Below are 21321 nucleotides of genomic sequence, written 5' to 3'. Positions count from 1 at the left end.
CCTCTCCCTCCCTGCCCCGGGCCAGCCAAGCTGGGGGGCACTTGACCCCACATGCCCCCCCCCCAAATGTCACCTCTCTGCCGATGCCCCTCACTGCCCTGGTGACAATGTGCCCCTTGCTGTTTGCAGATGGGACCCGACCTCCTGGCCCTGGCAGCACCACGGCCCCTGTGCCCGCCCACCCCCAGCCCCCAGCCACTCCCCAGCGGGGCCTGATCAGAGTCAGCACCCAGCGAGCTCTTCAGCGCCCCCCTCTGCCCAGGCCTGGGCCCAGCGTCCCAGCCACGGTGCCCGCCTCTAGCCTGCCCTGCCCCCATGCCAGTGGGACCTGCAGCCTCCTGCAGCCCAACCAGACGCTGCTGCACTGGGCAGACCTGCAGCGCACGCTCGGCTTCGCCTGGGAGCTGCACGTCTATGGCACCAGCACCCTCTTCTTGCTGCTCAGCCTGGTCTGCGTGGCCAGCCTCGTCGGCTCGCCCGTCCTGGGCCTGCCCCACCTGCCCTACACCCTGGGCGCCAACGCCCTGCTGCTGGGCGCCGGCCTGCTCCGCGCCGCCTTCCTTCTCACCGACCCCTACGGCGCCAGGGCCAGGCTGCCCGCCCCAGCCGTGCGGCTGCTGTACAACGCGCCCTTCCTGCTGCTGCTCGGCGCCTTCGCCCTGCTGCTGCTGCTCCTCCTGCGCGTGGCCCGGCTACAGCTGCTGCCGCCCCCCCTGCAGAGCCTGCCCCTGCTGGCCGCGCTGGCCTCGCTCCAGAGCACCGCGCTGCTGGCAGCCGACCTGCTCTCGTCGCTGCTGAGCCCCGTGCTGGGCGTGGGGCTGCACCTGCTCTCCTGCGCCTGCGGCACCTCCCTCATGCTGGCCAGCCTGGCTGCGTACTGGAAGCTGCGGCCCCACCAGCCTGCCGGGCCGGGCGAGGCCCAGCGGGGGTCGCTTGGCTGTGAGGACCCCCAGGAGCTGCCTGGGCCGGGCAGAGCCCTGCAGGGGCTGGGCCCCTGCCCGCGGGTGCTGCTGGGGTGTAGCGCTCTGGGGCTGCTGTGCTGTGGGCTCCAGGCGTACGGGGCCCTGTGGCTGGGCGGGGTGCTGGGCCCGCCAGGGGAATTCTCCTGGCCCTGGTGGTTCGTGCAGTTCTGGTTCCGAATCTGCGAGCTGCTGCTGGCCTTTGCCCTGTGCTTCGTGGCCTCACACCCCTTGTGCCAGTGCTGCGGCTCCGCTGACCACACCTGCTGGGCCAAGCTCGTCCGCTACTTCTGCACCTACCGCAAGGCCGAGGCGCCCGAGTACCCCAACAACTGCTACGACTGGGCCAACGGCACGCAGGAGCGGGCGGCCAGCAACGACATCAGCAAAAGCCTGATCCGCAACCCGCCCGAGCAGGTGCACCTGCGGGCACTGAGGGGCAGCAACGAGGTGAGGGCGACGGGGGCCTTCTCTGCCGGGGGCTCCACCTCCTTGCTGGGCCGGGCTGGCGCCAGCCCCAAGTGCCCCAATGCCGCGCGCATGGGGCGCTCCTACACCAGCGTCTGCTTCGAGAAGGAGTCGGTGCTGTCGCTCGGCGAGCTGGAGTTCCGCCCACCCTCGCCCATCAACCTGAGCCGCAGCATCGACGAGGCGCTCTTCAAGGAGCACCTGGTGCGCGACAGCATCTTCCTGCGCTCCAGCCTGCAGTACCCCGGGCGCCTGGTGCGCCAGGACTCCCGCTCCTCGCTGCGCCGGAGCTCTGCCCTCACGCCCACGGCCGAGCCGCTGCTGCCCGCCAAGGCCCGGCAGCGGCGCAGCAGCGACCCCGACTACCTGTACAGCCTGGCCCGCTGCAGCTCGCTCAGCGACCTGCCCTCCCAGAGCGCCAGCCTGCCCCCCAGCAAGGGCCTGCCCAGCCAGCCCCCCACCGAGGGCACCGTCTCGGGCAGCTCCCTCGACAGCTTCTCTAAGGGCTCCCTGAAGATCAGCTGGAACCCCTGGCGGCACGGCCTCTCCTCGCTGGAGAGCCTGCCCCTGGAGGAGACGCCCAGCCGGGCCCCGCTGCTCCCCGACGAGGCCTCCGGGCCCAGCACCACGGGCGGCGCCGGAGACTCTGAGCGTGAAGCCAGGAGGAGTTTCCTGGCACTCAGCAAGCAGGTGGATTCCCGCAGCCTGTCGAGTGACACCATTGAGCTGTGAGGGGCAGGGCCAGGGCGGCCCCCCTCGGCACAGCGCGGCGGATAGCGGCCGGAGCCCAGCCCTGGTGCTGGCAGGCCGTGGAGCCCTGGCATGGGGCAGTGCCAGGGAGAGCCCATGACCAACGGGCTCCCTGCCTGCCCCAGCCCTGCCTAGTGCCAACCCCCGACCTCCATCAGTGATTTTATGTAGATCCATTTTCCCAGCTCAGATTTTGCACTGGGGGGCGGGTGGGGGGCTGGGCCAGCCCAGGAAGCACCAGCACAGAGGGGGCAGGACTTGCTTTCCCGCACATGCTGCAGAGCCGGGCTGGGGGGGGAGCGCTGGCTCCGGCTGAGTGAGGGCCAAGGCCAGGGAGGAGCCCCCCGCTGAGCACCCTCAGGGAGGGGGGTGGGGGTTAGGCCCATGCAGCCAGGGCTGCTGCGGGGGGGGGGGGGGGAGGTGGCCTTAGCCAAGGGGGACCCATGGGCACGGCAGGGCTGAGCCCCCCACTAGGCCAAGCCCAGAGAACGGCTCAGGTGAGGCTGCCCCAGGGCCCAACATTGCGCAGGCACCACAACAGGTGGGGCAGGAGCCACCAGCCCTGATCCTAAGGGGGCAGAGGTGGGGGGCTGACCTGCGCAGGGGTGGGGGGGCTGTTGCTGTGGGTCTGTTTGTGCCAAAAGAACGAAATAAATTTGCTCTCACAAGTCCCCTGCCGTGCTGGAGCGATTTCTCCCTGTGGCAGGGCCCATAGCTCTGGGGGGCAGTCTGTGCCCCACGCTGGGGACAGGGGTCGAACCCCTTCCAGGGGATCCCCGTGGGTCGGTCATGCATCTGCACGCTGGGGTGGGGGGATGGGACAGGCCCTGCCAGTGCCGGGGGAGCTGTGGGAAGTGCCCTGCACTATGGGCCGAGCAAGGGGGCCTGGCTCCAGAGGCAGATGAAGGTTTCCTGGGCCAGAACAAGTGGGGGGGGGGGGGCTCCTTCCCCACCCCACTCTGCACCTGCCAAGCCCCCCCCCCACCATTCCATCTGTCCCGTAAGTCATTTGTTCCTTTCTGCCCCCCCTTCCCTCCCACTGTGGCCCCAAGACTGGCCTTGCTCTGCCCCCACCCCAGGGTACAACACGGAGTGCCAGCGCCTCCAGTCCCAGCTGGGGGGGGGTCTGCTCTGGATGGGGGTCACAGGGGATCCCCTCACTGGGCACCAGAAGCCGGGACAAGGGGCTTGGCGGGGCCCTGTGGCTTTTCCCTCACCTGGGTCCAGCCCAGCAGACGTGGGTCCTGACCCCTGAGCTGGCCGGGCTGGTGCATTACCCCCGCCAGGGAATGGGGGTGTGGGGGGGAAATAGTCTTGGGGGTCTCAGCCCCCCTCCCCTCATTGGCCAGCCCCATCCAGTAGCCCCACAGGTGCTGAGCTGCCCTCCCCAGCGAGGGGGGCCCCAGACCAGGTGCCGGTGACACCAGTAACTGCAGGACCCAGGGCCGGCTCTGTCTTTCTCTCCCCGGCTGTCCGGAGCACCACGGGGAGGGCAGCGAGCCCAGTGCGCCCCCCCCCTCTCGGGCCGGAGCGCCGCCGGGCGCCCCAACAGCCCCGGTATGTTTAACAAAAAAAAAAGAAAACAACCCTGACCCCCCCCCCTCCAGGGACCACCCCAAGCACATGCGTGGTAGGCTGGTGCCTGGAGCCGGCCCTGCCAGGACACCCCCCCCCCATGGGTGCCGGGCCGGGGGGCCGTGGGCACAGGGCAGAGATGTGCCTGGGGGGGGGGGGGGGCTACGGAGCACAGGGAGGGGCTGTCTCTCGGCGGGGGCGGGGGCTATGGAGCACAGGAAGGGGCTGTGTCTCTGGGGGGGGGCTATGGAGCACAGGAAGGGGCTGTGTCCCGGGGAGAGCCCCATGGAGCACAGGGAGGGGCTGCCTGTCTGCTCCCCCCCCCCCCCGAAGGGCATGGGACAGCACAGTGAACGCATCACAAGGACCCCCACACACACTCCCACCCCCCTGTCTGGGTTTGCGAGCCCCGGGGAGACCTGTCACGGGGCCCCACTCAGCTGGCTGGTGGGACTGGTTCCCACGACCACTCCGCTGTGTGAGCCCCCCCCACACACCCTTTGCCCCAGAGCACCAGCTCCCCCACAGCCTGGCTCCGACACCCCACCCCCACCTCCTTGTTCCCACCCCCTACGGTGCAGGGGCAGCTGCACCCCACTCCCAGGCATCTCTGCCATGCCTGGACCGCGGGCTGCAGCCCCCCACCCCCAGCGCCCAAGGACCACAGCGCCCGGCAGGGTGTGAACACATTTATTTTCCTGAGGTGTGAGCCAATAAATACACAAACAGCCATAACAGGGACGGACCAATGCAGCAGCCATGGGCATGGGCAGCTCGGGGCTGGGACAGGGGAGGATGTGGGGGGAGGAGCTGGGCCTGGCGAGCACCCCCCTGCAGTGGAGTTGGGGTACTCAGTTCAGTAAGAAACCAAGCTCGGGGGGGGGGGGGGCAGGGGGCTGAATTCTGAGTCCAGGGGGAAGCTGCTCTAAGACCCAAGGCTGCCATGACCAGCCCCCCCTCCCCCCCCCCCCAGGGGCCCCTTGTTTTCCATCCCCCATCGCTGCCCTGCTGGCCTCCCCTAGCACCTTGCTGAGTGGGCCCCAGGGGCAAAGTTGAGCAGGCTTCGGGGCTGCACTCAGCAGGGCCCAAACCGTCTGTTCGTCAGAGCACAGGTGGATCCCTGCCTGGTGCAGATGCCTCAAGCCGGCACTTGGTGACGTTGGCAGGCAGGGCTCCCACCCCACACGTGCAACCAACCCCCCCAGAGCAGAGCCAGGGCCGGCTCCAGGCCCCAGCAAACCAAGCCCGTGCTTGGGGAGGCACATGTTCAGGGGCACCAAAAGCCTAGAGCCGGCCCTGGCAGCAGCAGCAGTGTGTGGCCCTGGGGCCACTGCGGTTCATGTTGGGGAGCAGCGCCCGCACCGTATGGCCAGGCAGGCTCCGAGCGCGGGGCACTTGGGCTGGGGGGCCGCCCTGTGGGGCACAGGGCGCTGCCTGCAGGTGCCGCAGGGCGGCCGCCCCCCAGCACCGCGGCTGGGGCTGGGCGAAGCAGCCCTTGCCACCCAGGGACTGCAGCACGGCAGCCAGGAGCAGCAGCAATGGGGCCATAGTGGGGACTGGTGCCCGGGGTGTTGCCATGCGGGGCCGCGTCCTGCTCTCCGGGGCTCCGCTTCCTCTGGGGCTGCCCTGCCTCAGCTCCTCAGTCCCTGCCGTGCGGGCCCCTGGCTTTGCCCTCCTGGGTCCGGCAGCCCCGGCTGGAGGGACCCTGGGCTGAGGCGCGGCCCGGGAGCCCCGCTGCTTACGCCATCCCTGCCAGTGCTGGACTGGCTGGAGGCGAGGGGGGAGCACGCGAAGTCAGCACTGGTGGGGGGGAGCCCAGGGCTGGGGGTGGCGGGGGGGGAGGCAGCCAAAAATGTTTTTGCTTGGGGCAGCAATTGCCCCTTTCTGCCTGGGCCGTGGCCGGCAGCCGGCACTCAGCACGCAGCCCTGGCCGCTCAGGGAGGCGTCAGGCAGGGCCTGGTCCTAGGCTATACACCCCACGGACTGGTACCAACCAGGGCTGCCACTTAATCACAGTTAATGCATATGATTAACCAAAAAATTAATCACAATTAATGTTTTTAATTAAGATTAATCAGTGTTAAATGGTAATTGGAATTTTATGGTTTATTAAATATGGTGGATATTTTTCTAAATTTTCAACTATATTGATTTCTATTACTATACAGAATACAAACTGTACACTGCTCTCTTTAGATTGTTATTTTTCTCACAAATATTTGCACTGTAAAAATAAACAATAATATTTTTAATTCACCCCATACAAGTACTGTGGTGCAGTCTCTTTATTGTGAAAGTACAACTTACAAATGTAGAATTATGTACAAAAACCTACATTCAAAAATAAAAATGTAAAACTCTAAAGCCTACAAGTCCACCCAGTCCTATTTCTTGTTCAGCCAATCGCTCAGACAAACAAGGTTGGTTACATTTGCAGGAGATAATGCTGCCCGCTTCTTGTTTACAATGTCACCTGAAAGTCAGAACAGGCATTCGCATCGCACTGTTGTAGTCGGCATTGCAAGGTATTTACATGCCAGATATTCATATGTCCCTTTATGCTCCAACTACCATTCCAGACAGGGCCGGCTCCAGGGTTTTGACCGTCCCAAGCAGCCAAACAAACAAAAAGCCGCGTATTAAACTTGCTATCTGCGGCGGCAGTTCAGGGGAAGGTCCTTCGCTCCGAGCGGGAGTGAGGGACCAGCCGCCGAACAGCTGGACGTGCTGCCCTCTCTCCGGAGCGGCCGCCCCAAGCACCTGCCTGGTAAGCTGGTGCCTGGAGCCGGCCCTGATTCCAGAGGACGTGCTTCCATGCTGAGGATGCTTATTACAAAAAATGTGTTAATTACATTTGTGACTGAACTCCTTGGGAGAAAATTGTACATCTCTGGCTCTGTTTTACCCGCATTCTGCCATATATTTCATGTTATAGCAGTCTCGGCTGATGACCCAGCACATTTGTTTTAAGAACACTTTCACTGCAGATTTGACAAAACACAAAGAAGATACCCATATGAGATTTCTAAAGATGGGTACAGCACTCAACCCAAAATCTGAGAGGGACGAGGTGTGGAGCATGCTTTCAGAAGTCTTAAAAGAGCAACACTCCCATGCGGAAACTACAGAATCCGAACCCCAAAAAAGAAAATCAGCCTTCTGCTGGTGGCATCTGACTCAGATGACGAAAATAAACATGCGTCGGTCCACACTGCTTTGGAGCGTTATCAAGCAGAGCCCATCATCAGTAGGGACGCATGTCCTCCGGAATGGTGGTTGAAGCATGAAGGGACGTGAATCTTTAGCACATCTGGCACGTAAATATCTTGTGATGCCGACTACAACAGTGCCAGGCAAATGCCTGTTCTCACTTTCAGGTGACATTGTAAACAAGAAGCGGGCAGCATTATCTCCTGCAAATGTAAACAAACTTGTTTGTCTGAGCAATTGGCTGAACAAGAAGTAGGACCGAGTGGACTTGTAGGCTCTAAAGTTTGACAGTTTTATTTTTGAATGCAGATTTGTTTTTTGTACATAATTCTATATTTGTAAGTTCAACTTTAATGATAAAGAGATTGCACTTCAGTACTTGTATGAGGTGAACTGAAAAATACTATTTGTGTCTTTTTACAGTGTAAATATTTCAATCAAATATAAAGTGAGCACTGTACATTTCGTATTCTGTATTATAATTGAAATGGATGTATTTGAAAATGTAGAAAACATCCAAAAATATTGAAATAAATGGTATTCTACAGTGTGATTAATTTTTTAATCTCTTGCCAGGCCTCGTGCTAATGGATCTAGGCAGCGGGGGGCATATTCAAACTTACCCCCTTTGCCCCTCTGGCACCTGGCCCTTCAGGGCTGGTGGGTGGAGAGGGTGCAGGCATGCCCAGGCCCCTGAGCAGTGCTGGAGTGAGGGGCTGGGCCAGGCCTCGCTGGTCGGGCCCCCATCTCAAGCTGTTGCTCCTGGAGCAGCCATCGTAGGCTAGCCTCTGAGTGTGGCTGCAGCCAACTGGCCCCCTCCCCAAACTGCACCCAGCTCCCACAGGACTGGGAGGTCAGTCTGGGGATCAGGCCCCATGGCCAGTATTAAACTTGCTTTTCTAGGGTTGGGGCCCCCACCTGGCACTCAGGCAGGACCGGCCCTGCTTTTCTCCGGTACTGGCTGGGGGTCAGGAGGCCACACATGCAGGGGCAGGGCAGAGCACTCTTTAAAAGCCCCCCCATCCCCAGCAGGGGCAGGTGCCTGCCCTTCCCGGACTCCAGGAGTAGCCACCACGTCGGGTCCTGCCTTGTGGGCGCCAGGCACTGCCAGAGGGTGAGCGTCTGGCACCGCTCTGCTGCCCCCCGAGATCAGAGCCCCAAGCCAGGGGCCTTGTGTTGAACAGGCCCAGCGCTGCTGTTCTCAGCTAGCCTGGTGCCCGCTCCCAGCCTCGCTGGCACTCAGCTCCAGCAGGACTTGGCCCTGCTCCTGTTGTCCCCCCAAGGGCAGGGCAGGCTCCAGCCAGGGATACAGAAGACCAAGGCTCAGTTCCCAGTCACTTCATCTGCCCAGGCCTCTGTCGCCGCTGCGCCCTAGGGGGGCCCTGTGATGACGTTCTACACAGCGAGGTGCTCCACCGCCAGTGACGGGGCCCTAGACTGAGGCTCGTGCCAAAGGGGGCAGCCGGATAGATCCTGGGGCGGGAGCGTCTCTTCAGCCATGTGGCCCCTGTGGGGCACAGTGCGGGGGGAAGGGGCGTCTCCTTCCTTTTCAGCTCAAAGGTGAGCAGGATCTCGCTCCCCGGCTGTCCTGCCTGTGGACACCCCACACTGCCCTGGAGCTGGCACGCAGAAGAGGACAAGAGCAGAACAGCAAACACTGGAGACGGAGATCACAGCAGTGCAAGGGGAGACTCATCAGCGGCTCGATATTCACTCTTTGCCCAGGGCACCGGCAGTGCCCAGCAGCAGGGCCTCTGGGAGCCAGCAACTCACGGCACAGTCCGGCACGCTCATCTCCACCAGCTACACGCAGACACGTCCTGGTTCCCCAGCGTGTGTCAAACACCTGCCAGAGCCCAGGCACCATGCGCCAGAGAGCAGCGCTTCACCCAGGCAGGATCACAGTCCCACGAGGCCAAGCTGATTTCAGTCTGTGGAATCTGGCCTGACCCCTGGCGGCCCCAGGATGCTGAGGAGAGCGTCCTGGCTTCAAGCCTTGGTCTCATGCAGGGGTTTGCACGCCTGTCAGTCCCCACTCCGACTCCCCCTTCATGCCATGGAGGCCTCTAGGCAACCTCAGGATCCCCAGAACTAGGGACTCCAGCAGCCAGGGCCAGGAACACCCCCCCGCCTTTCAGGGACTGTCTCATGACAGACAAGCAGCAGCCTCCAGATCCCCCCTTCCCCCAGTAAAGTACCTGGAGACTTCGGGGGGCTGCCTCATTCTGGAGCCAAACCAGCAGAGCTCAGCGCTGCCTCCACTGTCCCCACTGGAGATGCTCAGGGCTGGTTTGCAGCTCTCGCCATTCCCCCTGGGACGCAGCGCACCGTGGGGACGTTCTCAGCACAGCTCTGCTGGCACGAGCCAACGCCTCCCCCGCCCTGAGGCAACAGGGCCTGCTCGCGACCACCCGCGTCGACTGGCTCAGCCAAGGGAAGTCAGGAGCCCTCCAGAGACTCAGGGTTCAAGGCCAGAAGGGGCCATTCGTGCATGTCCCGACTCCTGTCCAGCACAGGCCAGTCCATACTGCCCAGTTACCCCTGGGCTGGGCCCAGCGGCTTCCAGAGCTGGCTAGCGCCCCTGCCCTCCCGGGGGTGTCACACACCCCACTTCCAATTTGAATGTGTCTGGCCTCCGCTGCCAGCTGCCCCCCCCCCCCCCCCCGGGCTGCAGAGACCAGTGCAGAGCTCATAGGGCTGAGAAGGTGCCTACCTCCCCAGGGAGACACCCGCCCACCACCACTTACAGGGCAAATCCCAAACCACACCAAGGACCTGCCTCAAACGACTGGGCCACAAGCCATCCGAGCATATGCTGCACCTCCTGCCAGACTTCCCCTGGGATCCCTTCCTGGGCGCTCAGATCCATGTCCCAGCCCCCAAAGATCACATGGACCCTGACCTTGCAGCTCTGCCCCCGTGCAGCTGCCTCCACCCCCACGTGCAGCCCTGAGCAGAGCTTTCCGCAGCCTCACAGCAAGCTCCCCAAGCCCTCCGGACACAAAGGCTGCCGCTCCACGCTGTGCTGGCACTCCAAGCCCATCCACCACCACGTCAACACCTACGATCCAGCTCCTCGCAGTCAACAGCTGGGAGACGCCTGCCCCTCCTCTCGGCCAGCCGCTCTCCACTGACCATCCATCAGCCCGGCACGCTCTCCACAGCCAGCACGTGGTCAACCTGAGAGGTCCCCGGAGGACTCTGGTCACAATCCCGTTCTGCAGATGGGGCTCTCCTGGGACAGTCCTATTTGCCGCCAACAGACACAAAACACCGCATTGCACTCCAGAGCGGGCCCCAGTCGGGGATCCAGCCAGGCCCTTTTCTCACTGCTTCCCCCATCCCGCAGACAGGAGATCAGGCAGGCTGCAGCCCAGGAACTCTCCACCCATCCACCAGTTCCCCTCCCGCTCTCCCAAGACCCACCCAGAGCCCCAGGCTGCACCCGAGGGCTGGCTGAGCTCTGCTGGGAGCCTGCGTGGGGAGCTCTGCACAGCTGCTCCCCTCTGGAGGCTGCAGCCCGCTACCCCCGCACACACTCAGTGGGGATTCAAGGCAGGTCTCTGGGCTGAGGGATCCCTGTTCCGGCCCCCTACCACAGTGCTCTCTGCACATCACCCCAGCTGGCCACGGGCGAGCCAGAGTCCGCCAGCTCTCGTGGCAGGCCCATCTTGCACCACATGTGGAGATGGGGGCAGACTCCAAGTCAATCAGCCAGCCACCCGCCCTGGCGTCTTTCCTAAAGATCATTCAAGCCTGGCTGGATGGACCTTTGCTCTGACCCAGTACGGCCGTTCTTAAGCCCAGAAGAAACAGCTCCAGCCCCAGACAGCGTGAGAGGCAACGGGACCAAACCCGGCAGACGAGTCCCTGCCTGTCGCACGGGACAAAGCCCCAGCCACCCCTGCCAAAGGCTGCCGGTATGGCGCCAGGCGGTACCAGCAGCCTGTGCACCCGGACGGCAGCCCCCTTTCTGCCAGCAGGCAGGCTGTTCCCTGCACGGGGGGGCCCTGGCATGTTGCCCATTGCTGTGCCAGACAAGGCCCCCGACTGGGCAGAGGCCATCTTTGGAGTGTTGCTCTCTGCAGCGCTAGGTCTCCTCCGGCCTGCCTGTTGATTGGGCACTCCCAGCGGGAACCACCACCTGTCCTGCAGCCCCATGCGCTGGAGGGGGGCACACACAAGGCCCAGCCCCAGCGACACAGCACGAAGCGCTTGCACAGCGAGTGGGATCCACATGGACAAAACATCTCCAAGGGGAAAGCGACTTTCTGAGAACTCTGGCACAGGCCTGGCCAGGGGGTGCCACATCCTGCCCTGCACCACTCTACCCCCAGAGCCAGGGGCCCCCACCAGCTTCCCACCCCACCCTCAGTCCTGAGGCCCCCTGGAGCCAGGCGCCCCCTGCTCCCCATCACAGGGACAGTCCCCAAGCCGGTGCTAAGAGCCTCGCCCACCCAGGGCCTGTGTTGGGGGCAGGGAGGAGCCTCCCGCCCAGAGCTATCTTCCCTTCAGGAACCCGTCGAGCACACGGTCGCTGCGCTCCGAGAGCCAGTAGCCAGCCATGGCTGCCACCGCGCCGATGAAGATGGCGGTGAAGACCATGTCACCCTTGGCAGCCAGCGTGGCCAGCGCACAGATCACCACGCCGAAGAACATTTGCTGCAGCACCACCACCTCGTCCTCCGTCACCTCGTCGAAAAAGCCCTTTGCCGGGGTGTCTGCGGGGGGGCAAAGGAGGGCAGTCAGGGGGTAACGCCCCAGGGGATCCATCTAGCCCAGTATCCTGTCTGCTGACAGTGGCTACTGCCAGGTGCCCCGGCGGGAATGAACCGAACAGGGAATCGGCAAGTGATCCATCCCATCACCCATTCCCAGCTTCTGGCAAACAGAGGGAATTGCCAGGGATCACCTCTGGAGCCCTTTTTAAAAATTGGCATCACATTAGCTGTCCTCCAGTCATCTGGTACGGAAGCTGATTTAAATGATAGGTTACAAATGACAATAAGTAGTTCTGCAATTTCACATTTGAGTTCCTTCAGAACCCTTGGGTGATACCGTCTGGTCCCAGTGACTTATCACTGTTTAGTTTATCAATTTGTTCCAAAACCTCCTCTAATGACACGTCAGTCTGGGACAGTTCCTCAGATTTGTCACCTAAAAAGAATGGCTCCGGTTTGGGAATCTCCCTCACATCCTCAGCTGTGAAGATGGATGCAAAGAATTCATTTAGTTTCTCCGCAATGGCCTTATCGCCCTTGAGTGCTCCTTGATCGTCTCGATCGTCCAGTGGCCCCACGGGTTGTTTAGCAGCTTCCTGCTTTTGATGTACTTAAAAAAAATTTCCTGTTAGTTCTTGAGTCTTTGGCTAGCTGTTCTTCAAATTCTTTCCTGGCCTTCCTCATTGTATTTTTACACTTCACTTGCCAGAGTTTATGCTCCTTTCTATTTTCCTCACTAGGATTTAACTTACAGTTTTTAAAGGATGCCTTTTTGCCTCTCACTGCTTCTTTTCCTTGGTTGTTTAGCCGCGGTGGCGGTTTCTTAGTTCTCTCGCTGGGTTTTTAATTTGGGGATACATTTAAGTTGAGCCTCTATTATGGGGTCTCCATGGTCCCCCGCCAATGGGCGCGGCGAAGCTGGGGCCCTGGGCGCAGACAGCACACACAGCTGCCTGGCCACACCCCCGCCTAGCACCTGAGCGAGGGGGATGTCACCGCTTCCAGAGAGCCCCCCAGGTAGGCACCACCCAGCGCCCCCTCATCCCATCCCGTGCCCCTCCCCCACTCTGCTGGGGGGGGGGGGGCGCGCTGCCCCAAGACTGCCCTAGCAGTGGCCGGTACGACTGCCGCAGGGGCTGCCTGAGCTGCCCCAGAGCCAGGTGCACCGACCGCTGCAGAAGTCATGGAAAGTCTCCGAATCTGTGACCTCCGTGACGAACTCACAGCCTTAGTCATCAGATCCTACCTGCATGTTATCTTCCATCCTCTCCTCCTTACCGGGACAGAGACTCTCCAGAGAAACCCCCACCCCACCCCCACAGGAGCAGCTCCCCCCCCCCCACCCTCGGCTGCAAACTCCCTTCCGCCTGCCCTCAGGGAGCAGCACCGCATCCCAGGGTGGCCCCCCAGGCCAGAAACTCCCACCCCTCTGGGAAGCAGTACCGCCCCCAGCATGTTCTCCCCCAGAACCCCCCCAGGTAAACAGTGCCACCCCCATGTGAGACCCCTCCTACCCAGAACCCCCCCCCAGGGCAGTGACTCCCCAGGGCCCATGGAGGGGGGAGGAGCCAGGAGGGTCCCTGCAGAGTCTCACCTGGGGGTTTGTCCTCCACACACTCGCTGTCCCTGCGCATGTGGCCCTCTGCACACACGCACCGGTAGCTGCCGTCTGTGTTCTCACAGACCTCGTGGGGCCCGGTGCAGACAGGTTCCTGCGCGCTGGCACATTCGTCCACGTCTGCCCGGGGGGGGGGGGGGGGGGAAGAGAGAGATTAGAGCCGGTGGGGTGGGGCGGGGCAGGGGAGATTAGAGCCAGTGGGGCGGGGGGAGGAGGTTAGAGCCAGCAGGGCAGGGCACAGGTGGAGCGGGGGGGAAGATTAGAGTCGGTGGGGTGGAGGGAAGGTCAGAGCTGGTGGTGGCGGGGGCGGGGGGGGAATTAGAGCCAGTGGGGCCGGGGGGCATGGTACTCACCCAGGCACTTTGCTCCATCCCGCTGGTAGCCTTTGTTGCACCTTTTGCAGCGGGCAGGCCCAGCGCCCATGCAGCCGACACAGGCCTTGGCGCAGTCTGGGGACAGAGCGGGCATGAGGGCACCGACAGCACCACCAGGCACCCACACGAGCTGGGGGGCTGCATCCCCCAGGGACAGACGGACCCACCTTGCCATGGATTTTGGTGGCTAGAACCGCTCCCCACAGCTTGGCCAGAGCATGGCACGCGCAGGCCGGGCCGGCCAGGGGAGCCGCAGCTGAGGCGCATCAGGTGCCGGGTGCTGCCCAGCACCACAGGACCAGCCTCCATTCTGCACCAGGTGATGAAGGGGGCAGGGGCCCGCACTGAGTGGGATTCCCTTCCGCAGAGAGGGGTGCCCTGCGGGGAGCAGCAGTGCATGGAGCCTGACCCAGCCACACCCCACAGGTACCGCCCCACCCCCTCCCGCGCCGGGCTCTGGGACCGCCCCACTGAAGGACAGGGCACGGGCATGGCCTGGTAGCCCAGGGCAGACACAGGCGGGGCCGTGCCGCGAGGGCACACCCCGCCCAGGGTGCAAACGCCAATGCACTGCACGGGCCCGGCCCTGGGGACAAGCGCTGACCTCGGCACTCGTAGGAGCCTTCGGTGTTGACGCAGAACTGGTTGGCCCGACAATGCGCCATCTCCGTGCCACATTCATCGATGTCTGCAAAGAGAGTGGCTTCAGGCCCACTGCCCACAGCTCAGCACTGCCCCGCCCCCTGCCCTGCGCCCCACAACCCACCCCATACCCGCCCCGCCCCCCTGCCCAGCCTTGTGCCCCATAGCCCAGCCCCAAACCCCACCCCCACCCCCTGCCCACACTGACAAGGGCCCCGCGTGCTGAGCCATGTCCCTGTTGCTTCAGCCCTGCTCCGGGGGCACAACACACCCTAGGGCTCCTAGGCAGCAGGGCCTTGCCCTCCCCATGCACCTTCTGCCTCACTAGCTCCCGCAGGGTGGGGCCAGGCCCTGAGTTCTCCGGGAGCAGCAGGAACTCACCAATGCACCTGTGCTCATGCAGCGCCCAGCCCCTCTTGCAGCGCAGACAGCTGGAGTCCTCTGGCCCCGAGCAGCGCCCGCAGGCCCGGTAGCACTCTGCCAAGACAGGAGAGAGAGGCTGTCGGCATGCAGCAGAGCCCAGCCCAGTCCCTCACCATCCGCCCAGGCAAACCCAGCAGGCTGACAGATCCAGTCACCCGGGGCTGCAGCCAGCCCCAGAGCGGAGCCCATAGCCAGCTCTTGCACAACAGCCAGACTGGGTCAGACCAAAGGTCCATCCAGCCCAGTGTCCTCTCTGCTGACAGCGGCCAGTGCCAGGTGCCCCAGAGAGAACGAACAGGCAATTGTCAAATGATCCATCCCCTACCGCCCATTCCCAGCTTCTGGCAAACAGAGGCTGGGGACACCCTCCCTGCCCATCCTGCTAATAGCCATTGATGGACCTATTCTCCAGGAACTTCTCTAGTTCTTTTTTGAACCCTGTTATGGTCTTGGCCTTCACAACATCCTCTGGCAAGGAGTTCCACAAGTTGACTGTGCACTGTGTGAAGAACTTCCTTTTGTTTGTTTTAAACCTGCTGCTTATTAATTTCATTGGGTGACCCCTAGTTCTTGTGTTATGAGAAGGAGTAAATAACACTCCCTTATTTACTTTCTCCACACCAGTCATGATTTTATAGACCTCTGACATGAAGTGGGGGAGTTTCTTGTTTCCTATGGAGGATTTTCTTGGTTTTCTAATGGTTTGCATGCAGAGAGGGTTGGACTCAGTGTCCCTGGGTGCTACAGGTTTAACGAGATGATGGGAGAGGGAGTTTGTTGTTACAGAGGACCGGCAAGGGAACTTGGGACCCCAACCACTGGCGTGGAGAATGGAGACCCCAGCGACGGTGACCTGGTGGCCCAGCTCAGGAGTCACAGCTGGTTCTGGCCAGTGGGCGGACAATGGGGTGCGAAGAGAGGAGAGGAGGCCCAGGCGACCCTGTTTACGACCCTGTTTCCCTGGAGAGAAGACAGTGGACAGAGGCGGGGCCTGGGGCCGGTGATATCAGATGCCCAGCTGGGAAGCTGGGGGGCTCGGGCTGGAGAGAGGAAGCAGGCGGGGGAAGCAAGGAAGAAGATGGGGAATGTGCTGTGCTGAGGGAGGCCAGGCCTGAGGCCCGGAGAGTTTTCTGTGCTGTGTTCAATGCTCAATAAACCCTCCTGTGTTACGCTGGCTGAGAGTCACTCTGGGCTAGAGAACAGGGTTGCCTGTTCCGGGGGGGTGGGGGGGGGAGAAGAAGAGAGGCCCCGGGAGTCCAGAGCAAGTGAACTCCCCGAGGGGGCCCACAGCAGAGACAGACGTGCTAAGGCTCAGGGAGATGCGGCTCCAGGAGGTGGAAGGGCCTGACCCCGAAAGAGTGGACCCCCGAGAAGGGCTGTCTCTCTGAAAGGGGCATCCCCCACGGGGCCAAGAGTGGGCATGATCTGTGAGTCTGTGATAACCTTTATCTTATCTCCTCTTAGTTGTCTCTTTCCCAAGCTGAACAGTCCCAGTCTTATTAATCTCTCCTCATATGGCAGCTGTTCCATAGCCCTAATCATTTTTGTCGTCCTTTTCCAATTCCAATATATCTTTTTTGAGATGGGGCGACCACATCTGCACGCAGTATTCAAGCTGTGGGCGTCCCATGGATTTATATAGAGGCAATACAATATTTTCTCTATTATCTAGCCTTTTCTTAATGATTCCCAACATTCGGTTCGCTTTTTTGTCTGCCGCTGCACATTGAGTGGATGTTTTCAGAGAACTGTCCACAATGACTCCAAGATCTCTCTCTTGTGCAGTAACAGCTAATTTAGACCCCATCATTTTATATGAATAGTTGGGGTTGTCTTCCAACATGCATTACTTTGCATTTATTAACATTGAATTTCATCTGCCATTTTGTTGCCCAGTCACCTAGTTTTCAGAGATCCTTTTGTAGCTCTTCACAATCTGCCTGGGACTTAACTATCCTGAGTAGTTTTGTATCATCTGCCAATTTTGCCACCTCACTGTTTACCCCTTTTCCCAGATCATTTATGAATATGTTGAATAGGACTGGGCCCAGAACAGACCCCTGGTAGACACCACTATTTACCTCTCTCCATTCTGAAAACTGACCATTTATTCCTACCCTTTGTTTCCTATCTTTTAAACAGCTACTGATCCATGAGAGAACTTTCCCTCTTATCCCATGACAGCTTCCTTTGCTTAAGAGCCTTTGGTGAGGGACCTGGTCACAGGCTGTCTGAATATCTAAGTACACTGGATCCCCCTTGTCCACATGCTCGCTGACCCCTCACAGAAGTGTCAGGCAGGGCCACCCCAGGCCACAGGGGGCAGTGTAGCTCGCCCCAGGACACACGCTGTCCCCGCCCGCCCCATGCGTGCCGTGCCGCACTACCTACCAGCACATACCAGGTGGCTCTCGTTCCTGGCTGCCTCGTAGTAGCCGTCTGCGCACTCGGAGCAGAAGGAGCCGCCGTAGCCCAGACTGCACATGCACAGGCCAGTGCCCGCCCGCGTCCCCTCGCCGTCGCATTTACCGTTCCCACTGCACGGCTGCTGGTGCCCACCAGCACATGCTGCAAGGAGACGGGTTGCTGTGCTGATCGCTGGTGCCAGGCACAGAACCTGTCCTGTCCCAGTGCCCCACTCCCACCTCCGACCCCCTGCCCACGGCACCTGTCCCTCTGTCCCAACCCCTATCCATGGTGCCACCCCTCAAAGCCCCAGTTCTGCCCACAGCGCCCCTCCTGGGCACCATTTCCCATCCCAACCCCTATCCACAGTGCTGCCCCTCCCAGGCCCCAGTTCCTGCCCATGGCGCCTGGCCTGCTCCCCCATCCCTTCCCATGGTGCCCCTAGCCCGGCCCTGAGGAGAGGTGCCCCAGAAGCCAGCAGGGCTGGCGACTCACGCAGGCAGTCAGGGCCGTAGGTGCCAGGTGGGCAGCAGACCTTCAGAGTGTCCATGCAGAGCCACTGGAAGAAGTCAGGGTGCTGCTGCTGTCTGAGGGATACAGCAGGAGACACTGTTACCCCCACAGGAGAAGCCTATTAAGGTAGGTCCTACATAAACACTGCACCCTGTGCTACCACTGCTGGTTGTGCCCATTGCCCAGGCACCTTCACTACCCTGGACACAGACATCTGGGCAGGATGCACTGCCAGGAGCGCTGGCTGGGATGCAAAGTCCCCCTCCTCCTCCCCGCACCCTGCTGACTGGGGCCCCACCCCTGCCAACCCACCTCGGCCCAGTGGCTGCCACCCCAGGATGGGGCAGTGCACAGCCCATCTCTGGGGAGGTGGTAGCTGGTAGCCCGTGGCTGGATGGGGGTCACCCAGGTACATGGCCCAGGAGAAAGGGAGCCTGGGCCAGGCCCAGAGCAGAGCCCTGGTGTGGCACAGACCCTGCTGCTCCTAGTCCCAGTCACTCACCCCTGGAACCACCAGCTCTCCACGTGCTCCTCACTCTGCTCCAGCAGCTGGTGACACGCAAAGTCCGACTTGCCACACACGCTCTCCAGCACCTCCAGCAGGCGCGTCTCACTGCGCAGGAATCGGGGTCAGGGCATGGCAGGCATGGCCCCATAGCACCTTCCCAGGCCATCAGCCCCATAGCACCGTCCTCCCCGAACCCATAGCGACCCCCCGCCTCACCAAGACCAGCAGCCCCCACAGCCCTCTACCCTGTGACAGAGCAGGAGGTTTTTTTCTTAATGTTTTGCATGAATACTGTGTGTGCCTCAGTTTCCCTGTGGGTTACCCCAATGCCTAGGTGGCAGGACAAAGGTGTGTGATTTTTGCAGAGCCCCTAGTGCACACAGAGAATGGCCAAAGTGCTGCGTAACCTGGCAACTGATGGTCTGACAAGCTGAAGCAAAGTGAGAGGTGGCGACCAGGTGACCTGTTTGCCCAGGATGGAGGAGGGGCAACGGGCGTGTCTGAGGCTGGGCTGGTGGAAGCTGGGTGGGCAGTCTCCTGGCTCTGGACTCAGGGGGAGAGCCCATGGCCCTGCATCTCCCCAAGCTGGATTCTGCTGCAGGTCCCTGATTTCTGTGCTCACAAGCTCTGTTCTACGCTGGGTCCCGGACGTCTAATAACCCATCTGTGTCTCACGAGGGCTGGGAGTCACTGCTGGCGGCGGAGTGGGGGGCAGGGCCCTTTGGGGGCATCTGAGGCTCCCCGGGGGACTTGCTGCAGGGAGCGAACGGGGGTGACCAGGGGGCTGAACGCTCTGAGGAACGGACCCAGGAAGCGCCGAAGCCGGGCAGGCTCCTGGCCCTGGTGAGTGTGGCCCTGAGGGGAGACGCTGCCCCGAGTCCTGCCTGGCTTCACTTCCCGAGCACAGAGACTCCATGACAGCCACCACCCAGACCACCAGCCCCACAGCACCCTCCTTCCCATGTCCCAACCTATGGTCTCATAGTCCTGCCCCTGCCCGGACCATCAGACCCATAGTGCCCCTCTCCTCCCCTGACCCACCCACCAGCCCCATAGCACCCCCCAACCAGACCAGCGCCTTAGCCCCGACCACCAGCCCCACACTCCCCCCAAACCACCAGCCCTATAGCACCCCCCCAGACAACCAGCCCCATAGTCCCACCCACGCCACTGCTCCATATCACCCACTTCCCTGCCCAGACCACCAGCCCCATAGCACCCTCCTCTCTCCCATGACGCAACCACTGCCCCATAGTCTCCCCTGACCTCCCCCTCATCCCATAGTCCCCCCTTGCCTTGACCATCAACCCCATAGCGCCTCCCTGACCCAAACCGCCAGCCCCATAGCACTCCCCTACAAAACTACTGATCCAGCCAGGCCAGCCCCCAGCTCATGATGACAGCTGGAGCTCCAGGAAGCCAGCTCTCTGTGGGATCTTCACCTCCAGGCCGGAGCCCAAGACTGGAGGGTGGGGCGGCACTGAGCTCCTGTCCACACACCCCCCATGGGTGAGCTGGGGCAGGAATCAGGCAGGGGGAGCGCATGCCACCCACTCACCTGTGCGCATATTTCGCCAGCTTCTCTTCCTCCCAGGCCGTGTTCCCTCCCCCGAAATTCTCCCGCTCTGTCCGCTCCAGGCCCTGGGGAAGCAAGGAAAGGTCACAGCCCCAGGTCCAGCCCCACAGCAAACCCCTCCCAGCCCACACGCACAGCATTCCCTGCACCCACCGCAGCCCCACCCCAGCAACAAGCCTAGCCCAACCCCGCTATGCCCCATAGCCCCAGCCTCTCCCTTTAGGGGGGGCAGTGCTGTGTGGGGAACCCAGCACCAGTGCCCGGGGGGGCACCAATCCTGCTGCACTCAGGGCCTGGCCCTGGGAAACGCCCAGCCCCCTCCCTCTGCCCCACAGCCCCTGCACCTTGAGAAAGCTGCTGGCGAGGTCCCGGCAGGTCCGGCAGGGCTCAGGTGGGGAGGAGCCGGTGCACCAGGGGTCCAGCAGCAACCCCAGCAGCAAGGGCAGGAGCCTTCGCCAGGGCAACCCCATCCTCAGGGCAGGCACAGGCTGGGGAGAGAGCAGCAGCCCTGACACCCGGCCCCGCTGGGGGGCGTGGGGCCTGGGCACAGCCCTTCCTGGGCGGCGGCCGGGGCTGCGTGGGGAGCACGAGGCAGGTCCCAGCGGATGGCCCTGAAGCTTGAACCCCCAACCCACCTGTGGGGCGCTAGTGCTGAAAGACGGGGACGATGCCTGGGAGCCGGCAGCTGCTGGGAACAGAGCTCCCTGCCCAAGAGGTGACCCTGGGGGTCACGGGCCCTCCCCCCAAGTCCAGTTCCCACGCCTCCCTGCTCTGTAGGAGCTGGGGGAGAAGGAGATCTGGCAGGGGGGCACTGCTGGACTGGGGGGTGCTTGGCTGGGGGGCCAGCCTGGACTGGGACAGGGCTTGGGGGGGGGGGGGCGCTGAAAGGCAGGATGGGGGAGCACAGGGGGGCGCTGGGCCGGGAGGAATTAGGGGGTCGGGCAGGCTTAGGGGGCGCTGGGCCGGGCAGGCGGGCCTTGGGGGGGGCAGGCGGGACTGCAGGGGGCGCTAGGCCGGGGGGGGCCGGGAGGACGGGGGGGCGGGCGGGATTAGGGGGCGCTGGGCCGGGAGGACGGGGGGGGGGCGGGCGGGATTAGGGGGCGCTGGGCCGGGGGAGGCAGGCAGGACTGCAGGGGGCGCTAGGCCGGGAGGACTGGGGGGAGCGGGCGGGATTAGGGGGCGCTGGGCCGGGGGGGGAGCGGGCGGGCCGGGGGGGGGCGCTGGGCCGGGGGGGCAGGCGGGACTAGGGGGGGCGCTGGGCCAGGCTCGCTGGACGCTCCCCCGGCGCGGCGCGGCAGTGCGCGGTCCCGGGCGGGCTGTAAGGCCCGCGGGCACTAAGCGGCCCAAAGCCCCGGGAGGGGGGGGGGCTGGGCACGCGCGAGAACGGCCCCTCCCGGGGGGAGGAAGAACCCGGCGCGGATCCCGCCCCGCCCCCACCTGCCCGGCCCAGCGCAGCGCGAGCAGCCGATGCTGCGGCCTGCGACTCCCTGCAGCGCCCACGCGCTGCGCCGCGCTCCGCCAATGGCAGCGGGCCTCGCAGAGACGTCACCCCCGCCGATACGCAGCCAATCAGCGCGC

At 62.8% G+C, this 21321-nt stretch overlaps 2 protein-coding genes across 8 annotated transcripts in view; one reads left to right on the top strand and one right to left on the bottom strand.

Moving 5' to 3' along the window:
- The window catches only part of PRRT3 (proline rich transmembrane protein 3), a 14656-nt gene extending 8080 nt beyond the window's left edge, over positions 1-6576 (top strand). For all 4 annotated transcript variants that reach the window (XM_065552807.1, XM_065552806.1, XM_065552808.1 and 1 more), the window contains exon 4: positions 130-6576. In XM_065552807.1, coding sequence (XP_065408879.1) covers positions 130-2159 — 2030 coding nt within the window. In that variant the 3' untranslated portion in view covers positions 2160-6576. The remainder of the gene's footprint in view (positions 1-129) is intronic.
- CRELD1 (cysteine rich with EGF like domains 1) lies at positions 4427-21321 on the bottom strand. Of its 4 annotated transcripts, none has more exons than XM_005295991.5 (11): positions 21181-21321; positions 20088-20231; positions 19726-19808; positions 18162-18272; positions 17642-17733; positions 17132-17308; positions 14699-14794; positions 14280-14363; positions 13655-13750; positions 13278-13421; positions 4427-11683 (listed from the first exon to the last, which is right to left on the bottom strand). In XM_005295991.5, exons 2-11 carry the CDS (start codon positions 20211-20213, stop codon positions 11463-11465), a joined length of 1230 nt encoding a protein of 409 aa, XP_005296048.1. In that variant the 5' UTR covers positions 20214-20231; positions 21181-21321; the 3' UTR covers positions 4427-11462. The 4 variants fall into 4 exon arrangements, with proteins under 4 accessions (XP_005296048.1, XP_023965708.1, XP_065408931.1 ...); XM_024109940.3 differs by lacking the exon at positions 21181-21321 and adding an exon at positions 20379-20742; XM_065552859.1 differs by lacking the exon at positions 21181-21321 and having other exon boundaries at positions 20088-20742.

Source organism: Chrysemys picta, chromosome 7, assembly GCF_011386835.1.
Source record: "Chrysemys picta bellii isolate R12L10 chromosome 7, ASM1138683v2, whole genome shotgun sequence".
NCBI classification, from domain to species: Eukaryota; Metazoa; Chordata; order Testudines; family Emydidae; genus Chrysemys; species Chrysemys picta.
The sequence above is the reverse complement of the archived record's forward strand: the minus strand, read 5'-3'. Positions and strand labels throughout refer to the sequence as shown.